The sequence below is a fragment of the Durotheca rogersii genome (assembly GCF_024521655.1).
Source record: "Durotheca rogersii strain YMJ 92031201 chromosome Unknown GGS23scaffold_23, whole genome shotgun sequence".
Taxonomy (NCBI): Eukaryota; Fungi; Ascomycota; class Sordariomycetes; order Xylariales; family Xylariaceae; genus Durotheca; species Durotheca rogersii.
Genome location: NW_026251254.1, coordinates 162728 through 175776, shown reverse-complemented (window position 1 = coordinate 175776; position 13049 = coordinate 162728). Strand labels below are relative to the sequence as shown.

Genomic DNA, 13049 nt, shown 5'->3' with positions numbered 1-13049 from the left:
TATGTATTGTCAAACTGAAGGGCGCCTCGGAGTTGTATGCGGGCTTAGACGGCTGTTGGCCGGTAATTGGTTTGGTTTGGGGTGCGATGGAGGAGGAAGGAAAGGGCCTCGGAGAAGGGGTCGGCCCGCCCTCGCTTCACGATAAACCACGGTTCGCTTCTCTATACGCACACGGGCTGGTAGTACGTCACGGGAAAACAAAGGAGGGCGAGCGAGGCGCGGCAAAAACCAACCCACCCACCCACACGCAGACAATACACACGCGCACACACATTCCTATATTTGCCACGAGCACCCGACGTCCAACGATATCCAACCTCTTTCCTCTCTGGCACTATCGCTGTCGCCGATACTCACGCCACGCTCGAACCAGCTTATATTTTTGCGAGCGCCCCTCGTCGAGTCGAGCCTCGGCCCGGCTCGAGGAGGAGGACGGGGCTTTCGGCGATGTGCCTCGGGCGGACATTATACTACTCTTCTTCCACGCGGAATTTTTGACCCATAGTCCTGTTTCTGTTTGATAGGAATTCACATACCTGTTCATTCGTTAACCGTGATATCTCGTCGATGTGGTGGTAGCCTATGTGCACATGTATATAGACTGAAGGGGACGTGCGGGTACATGTATATCTGTGTGTTTAGCCGTTTCCCTACCTGTCAACGGACAGAGATGAACGGGCGGCGGCGGCAAGGCGCTCGACAGGTTGATGATTCTGTTGCGTTGGGCCATACCGATCCGGCTCACGGCAGCTTGGTGGTTGAGGAGGCGGGCGTGCCTGGTAATATATGAAAGGAGAAGCAGTCTGCGTATGGAGCTGGAGAGGCACTGGCCGGCGTGGCTAACCCTGCCCTGTCTTGACGTGCTTGCCTGTCACCCACCGTCGGCTCCATGATATGGCGAGCGTGCATGCGCATGTTATATGTAACGTAATGCCGTAGATATCTATATATCTATATATATATATACCATCCACCCTCACAGCACCAACCCTACCTCCCTGGCTACCTACCTACCTAAGCAACATACCGCTCACGTCCACAGGAACACGGGGCGCAGAGGCTGCGGAGGCGTTCTTCTTTCGTTCCTTCCTTCCTCGCCGTCGCTTCTCCGTCGGCCCCGGCGCGGCGATGCCCTCAGACGGCTCCGACATGGGCCGTAGGTTCGTGCGCGCGGTATGTCCGTTCTCTGGGTTGGGCGCGCGTCTGCGTTTGTCGCTAAGGCTGAGGACCGGGGGGGGAGGGGGGGAGGTGTGCAGCGGGCTAGCCGAGCGGGTTGGCGGACGCGGATGCGGAGGTGGGAGCCCTGAGGCGAGGGTGCGTGTATGTGTGTGTGTATATTAAGGGTGTATATTAAGGACGCATATTAAGGGTGTAAGTGCGGGCGTAAAAGCCGTGAGGGTGTATAGGTAGAGCGATGAGGGTGTGTTCGACTTATCTAAGGCGAATGGGTACCCGCGTCGAGCGCCTTGCGCTGTGGTGTGGTGTGGTGTGGTCCAGATGCATGGATGGTCCTGTAGTGCGTCTGTATGCGTGTGGCGTCGCCGCCGGCGCCGGATCCGTGCTTGGCTTGACGCGGCAGATTAGGTCTGTTCCTTACGTCGCGGCATGCGTGCTGCTTAGCTTGAGATGGGTTGAGACATGCATATGTGTGCATGTGTGCGATGGATGTGTGGGTGTCTTTCTCTCTCTCTCTCTCTCTCGCGAGAAAGAGAGAGAGGGACAGGGAGAGGGACAGGGAGGGAGAGCATGGCACGGGGTGGGTGGACTTGGGGATGAGACGGGAGATGCGTCGGGGGACGAGAGTAAGGCGACTCCGTCGTCCTATCTAGGTACGTTGATCTTCGAGGCAGAAGACGGCCTGGGCTGGGTACCTTATCTACCTCCCTCACTCTACCTACCTTAGGTGCCTACATGGTATGCTCATGTTGCAGCGATTGCTGGCTGTCTGTCGTTCGGTGAAGAACGGATGAACCTCCCCCTGGACCGGCATTGCTGGGTTAGGTAGCATCGCGGACATGCATATGCCTGCCTACCTACCTACCTACCTACCTCCCTACCTAGGTACATACATATCAGCTACCATACGTTCATACCGGCCGCACACTGTATTATGCCTGTATAGGACGGCAGGGCGGGCGAAGATTACCCCTCGGATTGCTAATAACGGGTATTAGACGACGACCGCCCATGTGGCTACATCCAGACCTACATATTATATAGGGAGCACACCTCTAGGCGTGCGTGCGTGCGTGCTCGCTCGCTCGCTCCAGGGCGACGTCGGTGGACGGACGGACGGCGCTGCCGAGTTGGCCAGAAGCGAATGTAACGGCAGGCTGACGGGAAGTGGAATTGCGCCATTTGGAACGCTGTCTATAAGAGGGAGGCAGCGTACCGATACATACGCACACCTACATATATATGTAGGTATATGTTAGGTGGGCAGACATATATATATATATCGTATTTATCGTATATGTCGTATATGTTTATATGCTTGTGATGAGCAATCTCCGTCTATGGTATGCAATTCGGCGTCTTAACCTGCGTATGCCTATGGGATAGGTGAGGTGTGTCTAGGGTCCGGGATAGGAGAGAGAGGTATATGGTAAAGAGCAGGACGCAGGCAACGCGTCACGGCAGCGTGGCCGGCGCTCCCTACGGCAGGATAATAGATAGGTAGGTATGAGAAGGGCATCCCCTCACGTGAATGTAGGCATACGGACACTGTTCGAGGTTGGTTGTCACGGCGTTCCCTTGTGTTTTACTAGAAGTATCCCCCCCTGGGCAGGGTAGGTAGGTACCTGTATACCTATGTAGACGCCCAGAGTACGTAGATACATACTCATAGAATGCACGAGGAGGTGGGCACGTCGCGGGTATGTACGTTAATTACCTAAGTTAGCCCAGCCGGTTGTGGCGGCTACGAGGCAGGTGAGGTGAGGACGAGACCTGCCGCCAACCAACAGTTGCGAGTATAACGATTTCCTCACCTTCGGCTTTGGCGCCTACAGGTGTAACATACGACCTACCTGGGGAGGTACCTACATGATGCACCTAATATATCTTAGGCACATACTCATACTCGCAGCACGTATTATACAGCGGGAGGTAGACAGAGACATATCTACATAGTACTTACCTGCCTAATGGTAGGGGAGGAGAAGTACCCAAGAGGCACCTACGCACAGAGAGAGATGCCTGCCTACCTACGCAAGGTACACGGCCCGAGATAGCCCGTCCGTGTACGGGGTGAAACCGCCTCGTCTGCTACGTAGTAGGTACCTAAAGAAGTTAGGTAGGTATAGACGATAGCCGTCTGCACGCGTGGCGCCTCCTTCCTGAGACCTGATACGGAACGTGGGAAAAGAAGGTTGGAGATGACCTCAGGATTTGATCATCTGGGCCAACGGCGCGAGAGGGAAGGGAAAGAGACAGTGGGGAGGGGAGGGGAGGGGGGGGGAAGGAACCTAGCATCGAGTTGTGCGAAGCTAGTCCCCATCTGGGCACAATATGGTCTGGTCGCGGCGGCTACCTCTACCCAGCTAGACCCGCTCAGGTACACGATCCGAGCATCAGAAACACCCGGCCGACCATGTATAGCTGCGACGGAGGCCGTGTATCCCCTCCCCCCTCCCCCCCTTTTTTTCTCTTTCATTTTCTTAAAATCTTTTTATCTTCAGTAGGCATGTATGCATAAATAGTGCGCGTATGTGCGTATATGTGTGGATGTGCGTTGGGGGGAGAGACGCTATCTTGGATTTCCGTCTCGGAGCCTATCTACCTACCTGTAACCTCAGGTGCCTGGAGCAAAGGTCAGTCAGTACCTGACCTAATGTACCTAGCCTAGGTACCTCTTGCTTTATGAGCAGAGTCCAGGCTCATAGGTACCTAAAGTATGTAACCGTACCTAGGCAGGTACCCAGCCTAGCGGAATTACGTTTACGCAAGGTGCCGTCCCTGTACGTATGTAGCCTGTGTACTTATTTTCCAGTGCATTCTCCCACAGAGACCGTTGTACCTACACCATGTACCCATCCTTGCAACCCCCCGATGGCGGCATGGGTGTTCCTTGGGGCAGGTACCCACCCGGACACCTAGGGTAAGTCAAGGTACCTCGGGTTCACACCTGCCTGGGCACATCCCAGGAGGTAGGTAGGTAGGTACCTACTATAGGCATGTACCTACCTACCTAGGTACCTATCGGTGGCCAGCCGGGCCAGCCTACCACCGTCGATGTGGGCAAAGTCGCAGTTGGTGGGCAGCGGGCGAGTGGGCAATGACCATCAGGGACGACCAGCGTAAATGCGGGCGGGTCCAGGCAAAGCGCTGCACTTCGCAACCTCAAATCAAATGCACCTTTCACCACTTCCGGTCCATCCTACAACAAACCTCCTCAACCGCCTTTCTCCTCCGTGCTACCCTGTCTCGTACCCTTCTTTCTGCCTGCCGCTCAAGCCAATTTCTGCCTCCTCGTCCGATCCGCGTCGCCCCATCTCCACGTCGGCTGTATATTCGTATTACTTTATTTATTATCCCGGCTTTGATTTTTCTGCATTTTTTTCGGGTGACCCCCCCCCCCCCCTCCTCCCTTCCCCCTCTCACACAGGAACAGGAGGAAGAGGAGCTTCTGGTAGGAACAGAAACCACCACACAGATCTTCAGGAGATCCTTATCGGTCAGGACCCCCCCTCTCTCCCCAGGGTAGGTCATCCATCGAACGCCCACTCTCGACGGCCCCGTCCCAAAAAAGACCAGGAGGGGGGGAAAGAAGAGGCAAACTGAGTTTCGGAACGGGAGGGTCCAGGAGACGACATAAACCTATCTACGCCAAGATCCCGCTCAATTCTACGCCGGCTTTGCCTTACACCTTGCCTGGCCTCGTCTCGCCTTGCTTGCTTCGCTTTGCTTGCTATGCTTTGCTCTGCTCGGCCTTGCTCTGCTCTGCACTGCCTTGCTTAGCTGCTGCTGCTGCTGCCGCCCTTGCTAGCCGACGATGAACTTCGATTCGGGCACCGCGTATGCGGAATCCGACGCCGACGACGAGTACGAGAGGAGCGTCCACACGAGTTCGCCCGTCCTTGTTACCGACTCCGAGATATCCCCAACCGACTCGGAGGGCCGCTCCTCGACCGAACACACGCCCACCACCTACAGCTATCGGAACAGCGCCGACAGACTTCCCGAAACTATAATATCCGAGTGGGACGCCGAAGAATGTGCCGATTTCATTGCTTCCATCGGCCTGCCGCAATACTCGGATCGATTTATCGGTGGGTTTTCTCGGCCTCGCGCCCGCCGTTGTAATTTTGCAGTCGTCGCTGTGGTTGTGGGATGTCGGTTCTAACGCGAACGTAGAGAATGAGATCGTCGGCGAGGCATTGGTGGCTCTGCTGCACGACGACCTCAAAGCTATGGGAGTGGCGAGCGTCGGCCATCGTCTGACGATACTGAAGAGCGTCTACGATGTGAAAAAGGCCCAGGACATTCCCATAGAGAGCGACCACTATGTCCCGCTATGTACGTCTCTCCCTCTCCCTTCCTCTCTCGGCCGACCCCGGGTCCTCGCCGATAAGGATGGCACGTGCCGAGGAACCGAGAGTTAATTCGTGACCCTGCTTGTGTAGCTGCCGATGCCGAAGCCCAATATGCGACTGCGACCATCAAAGACATAAAGCAGCTGGTCGAGCAGCTTCGCCTCCGGGATGAGAGGATGAGTTTCCTAGAGCAGGATCTGCGGCGGATGACGGAGGACTTCAAGCGATTGAGGGAGGATATGCTGCCGGCCCTGCGCCTCGCAAAGGATGCTCAGCAACCTCTACCTCACCTTAACAACAACCAGGGGGCCTACGGCTACGAGACGTCGACTGTGTCGCCTCCTGCTCCCACCTCCGCCGCGTCGAACCAATCTCCAGACGGTCTCAAGCGCCAGTACTCTACCAAGAAGTTTGTCCTGGGTACGAATCCCAAGAGCACTTCCCCCACTCACTTACAAACCACTCACGAACGGCCCTCGGTAGAACAAACCCTGGACCCCGCGAATGCTGCCGAACGAGCCGTCCTATCCTCGTCACATCTGGCTGCGATGAACGGCTCCGGCCAGGCCACATCTCCCGGCTACTCGCCCAATATGCCCTCTCCAACCTCACCACCAACTCTAGGCGGCAGTACCCTCGGCTCCCGATCGTACCGCTCCGACCAGCCGACGCCGTCTAGCCGCACGACCTTCTCCGAGAACGATCACAGCCATAGCGCGAAGCAGCCACCCGTGGCTCCGCGGCGGATACAGAACCCCCCGCTTGAAACGCCCGGCTCTAGCCCAGCCTCGGTGGAGATATTCAAGTCTTTCCGAGTCAGCATGGACGACCCCTGCTATAAGGTCCTTCCTGCTGCTTTGAAGAAATACCAAATCAACGCCCCCTGGGACCAATATGCATTGTACATTGTATACGGCGACCAAGAGCGCTGCCTAGGCCTTCAAGAAAAACCGCTGATCCTTTTCAAGCAATTGGATAAGGAAGGGAAGAAGCCAATGTTCATGTTACGGAAGACCAATCCGGCGCCGGCGGACGTCGATATCCCTGGGAGCGCCGGCCTGAATTCCGCAGGTGTCAGGGGCGTGAGCTACGATCCACCCGGCGGCATCATATGATCGAGCGATTTGACATTCGATGGTACATCCTGCAAATTTACAGAGGTCGGAGTTTTTTTTTTTCTGGATATGTCATCAATATTTAAGAAGAAAAAACTTTTGGGATAGGTTATGACCTGGGTATTTATCAACACCAGACGCGTATGCGTCTTGTCGGAGTGGGTTAATGATTGCATAGCGTGCACGCATTGGTTTTTCTCGCTCGGTTCTACTTATGAGATCAATCTTGTCGTTTATTCCCGCTGCAGAGCGGGCTGTCTATCTGGTGTTCCCTAAATACTGTACACGACCCAATCTCCTCATTCAAGCCTGGAGCAAAATAAAAATCTTTTTTATCTGTTCACATAGAAAATGGACAGGGTGGGTGTGATTTTCCGGTGTGCTATCGGCTGCGAAAAAAAACGAGGCCTTAAGAGATAATTGTACAAAGTCGTCGCAGGGGGAGACTTGTATACATTTAGCTCTATCCCAATCATGCTGCCGAACATTCTACTTATACTCCGGAAAAAAAGGCACTTCTCTAACCCCTTAGTTGAGAATGTCTTCACGCCTACGTGTCGGGTGGTCCGAAGTAACACATTCGCTCGTAGGTATACCCCGCCATGGCCACTCCTCGAACAGCGCCCCCTAAAACTCGCTCCGTGTTTTCTCCCATTGTCCTCTACGTCCCTTTGATTTTGGATGAAGAAAAAAAAAGACTTCGCGACGCCACGAGCGAGGTCAGACGGTGTACCGGAACGAGGGGGCGTCGTCGGCCAGCCCGACGTCGAGCGCGGTCCGCTCCGGGGTCGTCTTGGTCCCGGGGCTGCTCGCGGCGGCGGCGTCGCGACGCGCGTTCTCGCGGCGATACCAGGTCGTCATGAAGAGCGTCGAGAGGAACGCTATGCTACGGGCTCGGGCGGGCCGGGGAATAAAGGGGGGGAGGCCGTGGGTTAGCTGGGACAGGGTAAAGAGAGAAGAAGGGAGAGGGGGAGGGGGCGGGGGAGGGGGAAGAGAATGAAAGAAGGAATAAGAGGGGGAGGAAGAGAACTGACCCGACGAATCCGACGAGGATGCTGTGGCCGGCGGTGTAGCGCGGGGCGTCCGGCGCGAGGTAGACGTACGAGGCGACGATGCCGCCGCAGTTGCCGCCCATGGCCTGCATGGCGATGCCGGTGGCGCGCTTGAGGCTGCCGCCGATGTTGTTGCTGTTCCAGGCGAGGCCGAGCGGGATCTGCGGGTAGATGCCTGGTTCTGTTTATCAGTCGAGTGGTTCCAGCCCGTATCAGTCGGGAAGATTGGAGCGCGGGGAGGTCCGCAACGACGGTGACGAGACCTAGCTAGCTAGCTGGGGCTGTATAGGAGGGTAGGCAGCTGCCGGGCGAGGACGTACCGATCGCGGCGACGACGGTGCCGGCGTACCGGGTCTTGGGGTCGGGGGCGGCGGCGAGGAGCGCGAGGCCGAGGGCGGCGACGGCCTGGAAGGCGAGGAGGAAGACGCCGCGGGCGCGGGCGCGGTCGGCGAGCCAGCAGCCGCCGACGGAGAAGAGGCAGGCGAAGACGTAGGGCGGCACGCTGACGAGCTGCGCGTCGTGCGCCGAGTAGCCCATGTCGGCGACGATGGTGGGCAGGAACATGGAGAAGGAGTAGATGGGGCAGAAGGCCGCCATGCAGATGAGCATGTGCACGTAGATCTTCCAGTCCGCCAGCGCCTGCCACACGTACCGCGAGTCGAAGTCGTCGGACGCGGTAGCAGCAGCAGCGGTAGTAGGGTCGCCGGCGAAGGAATCGCCCGTGAGGCGCCGCGCTACCTCGCGCCGCTCGGCGGTCGTTAGGAATTTGGCACTAGGGCGCAAGGTTAGTTTCTCAGGCGTCTGGACATTCATATATATACATTTCCGATATCATGAAAGGGACATTTGTATTCTCTCACGTCGGGTAGTAGTCGCTGATGAGCCGGAAGGCGGCGAAGGAGACGAGCAGGCTTAGCAGTCCCTCGATGATGAAGATCCAAGACCAGGCGGCCAGGCCGGCGGCGCCGTCGGCCTCGGCGATGCCACGGGCGAGGAGCCCGCCGAAGGCACCGGCGACGGTGGCGCCGCCGAAGAAGGCGGCCATGCGGACGGCGCACTCGCTGCGCCGGTACCACTGCGTGATGTAGAAGTTGATACCGGGGAAGAGCCCACCCTCAAAGGCACCGATGAGAGCGCGCGTCGCGAGCAGGCCGCCATACGAGCGCACGAAGCCCTGGCCAACGGTGCAGACGGACCAGCAGAGCATGATGAAGGCGAGCCAGGTCGAGGGGCGGATGCGCTGGAGAGGAGTTGGTCAGCAAAGGGGGGGGAGGGGGGTGAGCAGAAGAAAGAGGAAGAAAAGGAGTCGAAAGAGGGTTAAGGCAGGGAAATGGAGGTGACGTGTGTCTAACAGGCTACCAATCAACTAACCTTCATCATCATGTTGCTCGGAATCTCGGCCGCGATGTAGAATGGGAACAGAATGGCGAGGCAGTTGTTGTACTGGAGTCCGACGAGGCCAAGGTCCTGCTCAAGGTGATGGAGGCGCGCGTTCCCGATATTGCTGCGGTCGAGGAAGCACAATCTAGTCCGGGGTTCTATTAGTATAGCTCTCTCTCTCGTCTCTGCGTCTCCGTCTCTACCCCTTTCTTTCTCTCATTCTGTGCCGAAGAAGGGAGCTGGGGTAACTAACAAGCAGACAACGCTCATGATGGGGATGACATGCCAATCGATCTTCCTCAAGAGACGCCTCGTCTCTTTTTCGTCAAACTGCTCCTCCTGGGCCTCGACGAGTCCCGTGGATGCGGAGGAGGCCCCGAGCATTGCCTTATCCCCCCCAGCCCCAGGGCCAGCGGCTTCGCGGATGCTTAGTGCTCGCCCATCCTTCTCCATCGACTTCATGCTTGTATCGGTCCTACTGGGGTTGCTAATAGTAAAATTGCGCCTGTCACATGTGGATGGCGAGGTCCGGGAGATACCGCGAGCTGGACCTGGCCGTTCGTAGGAAGATCTCTGCCGCCTACGCCCAACCTATCTACCTGATATACCGCTGCGAGCTGGTCGAGGTCTCCCTGGCGGCGAGCCGTCCTCTATATCTCTGAGATAAAAAGTCCACGTCAGTACCCGTCTGCTGAGCTGCGTGTGTAGATGTGTTCTCGATCACTCGTCCTGATTGTTACGGTTTGAGCGTGGGCAGAGCTTGCCAGTGAGCCAGCTGCCCAGAAGGTGTCATGTACTACGCGAAGTGGCCAGCAAGAGGAAGAAGAAGAAGAAGAAGAAGGCGAGGACGAGGAAGAAAGATCCCAGCTGTGACTGCATACATAGATATCTGGATGCTCTCGGGCCAATGGGCAGCCTACGATATATGTACGTTCTGTGTAAGGTCGGGTAGCGGTGTTGACAAGACAAGATTGTATCCCCCCTCTCCCCATCTTACTCGGCGCTTCTATGGAATGGAATTCCGAAGAGGCTTTCCCATCGACGCAGGAACGGAAGGCCTCGTCGCAAAGGGAGCATTGCGCTGTCTGGTAGATCGGAGAGTCCCTCGTTGGCTACAGCGAAGAAGGAAAGCCAGGTCGGGGTTTGTTTTTCTTTCTTGGCCACCGTTGATCCAGCTAGCAACCCTGATGGTCGGCATATCCCTCAGCATATCCTTTTTTTGCCCTTGGAATGCCGCCGTTACCTCACCGCGGCATCGTGGCATATGATGGATGGCCCAGTTACGAACGGGGAGCTGTTTACTCGGTGTAGCCTCAAGTCGCCTCATCATGATATGGTGGCATGTGATAGGTGGTTCAGTTGCAGATGAGCAGCTGGTTAGTCGATGTAGTTCCCGATTCGACCACCCCTCCTTGGAGAGGTATTACCTAGGCAGACCCTAGCCGGCTGTGACGCCGTCGAAGCCTGCGTGTCCTTAGGACGGGAGATCGTGGGGGTCTTCCCGAGATGCAGGCCCAGGCCCCAGAGGTGTTTTATAGGCTACTACTTACGGGATCGTCGAGAGGATGTATCTGTACCATAGCACAATGCTGTGGCATGCTACAGCAGCCTGTGCCTTGGTTACTGCTGCCCTTTGGATTCGGTTACATCTGGCTCGGCTGTGGGATTCTGGGGAGGTTCAAAGCCAACTCGCCGGTGACGGGTGCTTGCTAGTTGACCTGGGCCCAAATCTGATGATGCTCCCCGCGTGCTGGTTTATATCGGCCTGCCCATGTAGCAACGCCTAGGGATCGCGAGGTTAAGACAGATAGACGGCGGCTCGCGGGACACGGTAGGTACCCAGGCGGATCAGCACGCGATGTGGACTCGCAAGGGCCCGGAGAGCTGGCTGCAGTGTAGCCCGAGCGGATGGCCTGCATCGCGGCGGCACGCGGACACGATGACAGAGATTTGGTTGTTAGCTGTGGTGGCATGGATTCGGATCCGTGGTGGTTGAAGGGAGGTACCTAACGTCCCTAACCCTAGGTACCCACCTTAGGGAATTTAGGTGCCTACACGTACACCTTACTGGATGCCCCGTCGTGGCTTTAGGTACGTAGGTACCTCTGGTCCCCCCCTGGGTTGTTGACCTGGCTGGGCCTGACTCGAAACCCCGTCAGCCCCGTCCCAATCCCATCCGACCCCGGTTCCTCTGCCCCCCTCCAACTCAACCCACGCCCTCCCCTGTTCCTCGACTCAATTCACACCCCCTGAATCGGCACACCCTCTCTCTTTCTCTCCCCCCCTGTCCTTCAGCCATCGGCGAAATTGATCGCCCGCATTCCGAAGATGGGCGAAGCGCCGGCTCGTGGTGGCGCGCGCGCTCGTGCTGCTGAGGGAGCACAGCCTTTTCCAACCACTCGTGTCACCAGAGTACGCGTTCTCACTAACAAAAACATTCCCACCCTCCGTGGAGTCTCGCTCGCTAATTCATCTTTGGCATCAGAGCTCGACCAGACGTAGCTCGCAACAGGGTGGACCGGAAGCTGACAAGTCTGTCAAGATGCACGTCGAAGTAGGTCGGCCTTCTTTCATCTCACCCCGTTCTTCCCGACGCCGCTCCGTTGCTCTCACTCTTTTTCCCGCGCCTTTTCCTACCACTTGGGCAATTGAGCCACCGCCTTGGCTTCTGACGTCGCCTTGACTTCCTCGGCGCTTTCTGCCTGTGGCATTCCGGATTGGGGGATTCTGGTGCATCGTCTACTACCGCGGATCCGACGGAATACTGACGCCGCCATGATACTGCAGCGCAACATCAAGCTCGTTACCGAGCAGCATAACATGTGAGCAGCGCTACCGTCCTGCCCGCCCTCTCTTCTTCCCGGCGTGCTGACCTGCCACGCCTGCCACCCAGCCCGAAGCCGTCTCCTATGGCGGACTTCCCCATGAAGGAGTGGAGCGTCAAGATCTACCTCCTCGATCAGGCTGGCAACGAGCACCCGGCCAATTGCTTCACCAAGGTCACTTACAACCTCCATCCTTCCTTCGAAGACAAGACCCACCAGAGTAAGCAGCCTCATCGAGTTGCGCGGAGTCCGGCTTAGCCGGATCTGGGTAGAATATAGGGAAGAAAAAGAAAGAAAAAAAAAACAGTGTTGACCGGAGCGTAGCATTCACCGAACCCCCCTTCACCTGCGCCAACGAGGGCTGGGGTGAGTTTGAGATGTCCATCGACCTCTTCACGACTGAGAAAGGCGGCAAGAACACGATATTCCATGACCTGAACTTCCAGTCTCCCGAGTACGAGGTCGTCCAGCCCATCACGTTTAAGAACCCCTCTCAGGCCCTCCTCTCCGTCCTCCGTGAGACGGGTCCGATCCCCAACGAGGACGACTCGAAGGCGGCGGCCAAGGCTCGTAAGGCGAACGACCTTAAGAAGAAGAAGGCAGTCTGCGACTTTGAGAAGATGGCGGATGGCCTGGGCAAGCTGAACGAGGACGACCTCCTCCACGTCATCCAAATGATTCATGATCACAAGGCCGACGAGACGTATACCAAGAACGACATCGACGCGGGAGAGTTCACCGTGGACCTGTTTACGCTCCCCGATCACCTCGCCAAGATGATCTGGGATTTTCTGGTAAGTTGGCCGCCCCGGCCATTCTAGATGGTATCGCCCAATCTTAACAGTCTCGATGGCTAACCGGTACGTCTACAGGTGGATGTCAAGGTGGTCTAGTGGATGTTGCTTAACTTAGGGCCAAGCATGGAACTTTTTTTTTTCTTTCGCCCGTCGATGCGCGTGTATGGACTAGAATGAAGGACTCGCCTGTCGTCTCATCGTCCCAAGTGCGATTCGGCTTAGGGATCAGATCGATGATGCTATTAATCCTCATTGCATTTGCATTTACACCGGCGTTGCTAGGCTAGGGAATGCGCCTCTTTTACGGTCGGCCGACGAGAACTTGGCATTGGTAGGTAGGTGGCAC

At 56.8% G+C, this 13049-nt stretch overlaps 4 protein-coding genes across 4 annotated transcripts; 3 read left to right on the top strand and 1 right to left on the bottom strand.

The window, feature by feature from the left end:
- Window positions 1-4993: 4993 nt before the first annotated feature.
- On the top strand, window positions 4994-6649 carry GGS23DRAFT_606793 (uncharacterized protein; the record flags this gene model as incomplete). The annotated part of the gene is made up of 3 exons (XM_051519949.1): window positions 4994-5270; window positions 5356-5517; window positions 5625-6649. The coding sequence occupies 3 exons, from the start codon at window positions 4994-4996 to the stop codon at window positions 6647-6649; spliced, it is 1464 nt and encodes a 487-aa protein (XP_051369211.1).
- A 107-nt stretch (window positions 6650-6756) lies between these two features.
- On the bottom strand, window positions 6757-9707 carry GGS23DRAFT_613739 (high-affinity nicotinic acid transporter). Its single transcript, XM_051520590.1, has 6 exons — window positions 9335-9707; window positions 9073-9226; window positions 8562-8941; window positions 8022-8473; window positions 7684-7876; window positions 6757-7535 (listed from the first exon to the last, which is right to left on the bottom strand). The coding sequence occupies exons 1-6, from the start codon at window positions 9541-9543 to the stop codon at window positions 7370-7372; spliced, it is 1554 nt and encodes a 517-aa protein (XP_051369210.1). The 5' UTR covers window positions 9544-9707; the 3' UTR covers window positions 6757-7369.
- GGS23DRAFT_226375 (uncharacterized protein) lies at window positions 9708-10569 on the top strand. Its single transcript, XM_051512003.1, has one exon. It carries the CDS (start codon window positions 9873-9875, stop codon window positions 10347-10349), a length of 477 nt encoding a protein of 158 aa, XP_051369209.1. The 5' UTR covers window positions 9708-9872; the 3' UTR covers window positions 10350-10569.
- A 1287-nt stretch (window positions 10570-11856) lies between these two features.
- On the top strand, window positions 11857-12799 carry GGS23DRAFT_599315 (SAS complex, SAS5 subunit/transcription initiation factor IID, subunit 14; the record flags this gene model as incomplete). The annotated part of the gene is made up of 4 exons (XM_051518919.1): window positions 11857-11903; window positions 11975-12126; window positions 12231-12700; window positions 12779-12799. The coding sequence occupies 4 exons, from the start codon at window positions 11857-11859 to the stop codon at window positions 12797-12799; spliced, it is 690 nt and encodes a 229-aa protein (XP_051369208.1).
- Window positions 12800-13049: the final 250 nt, after the last annotated feature.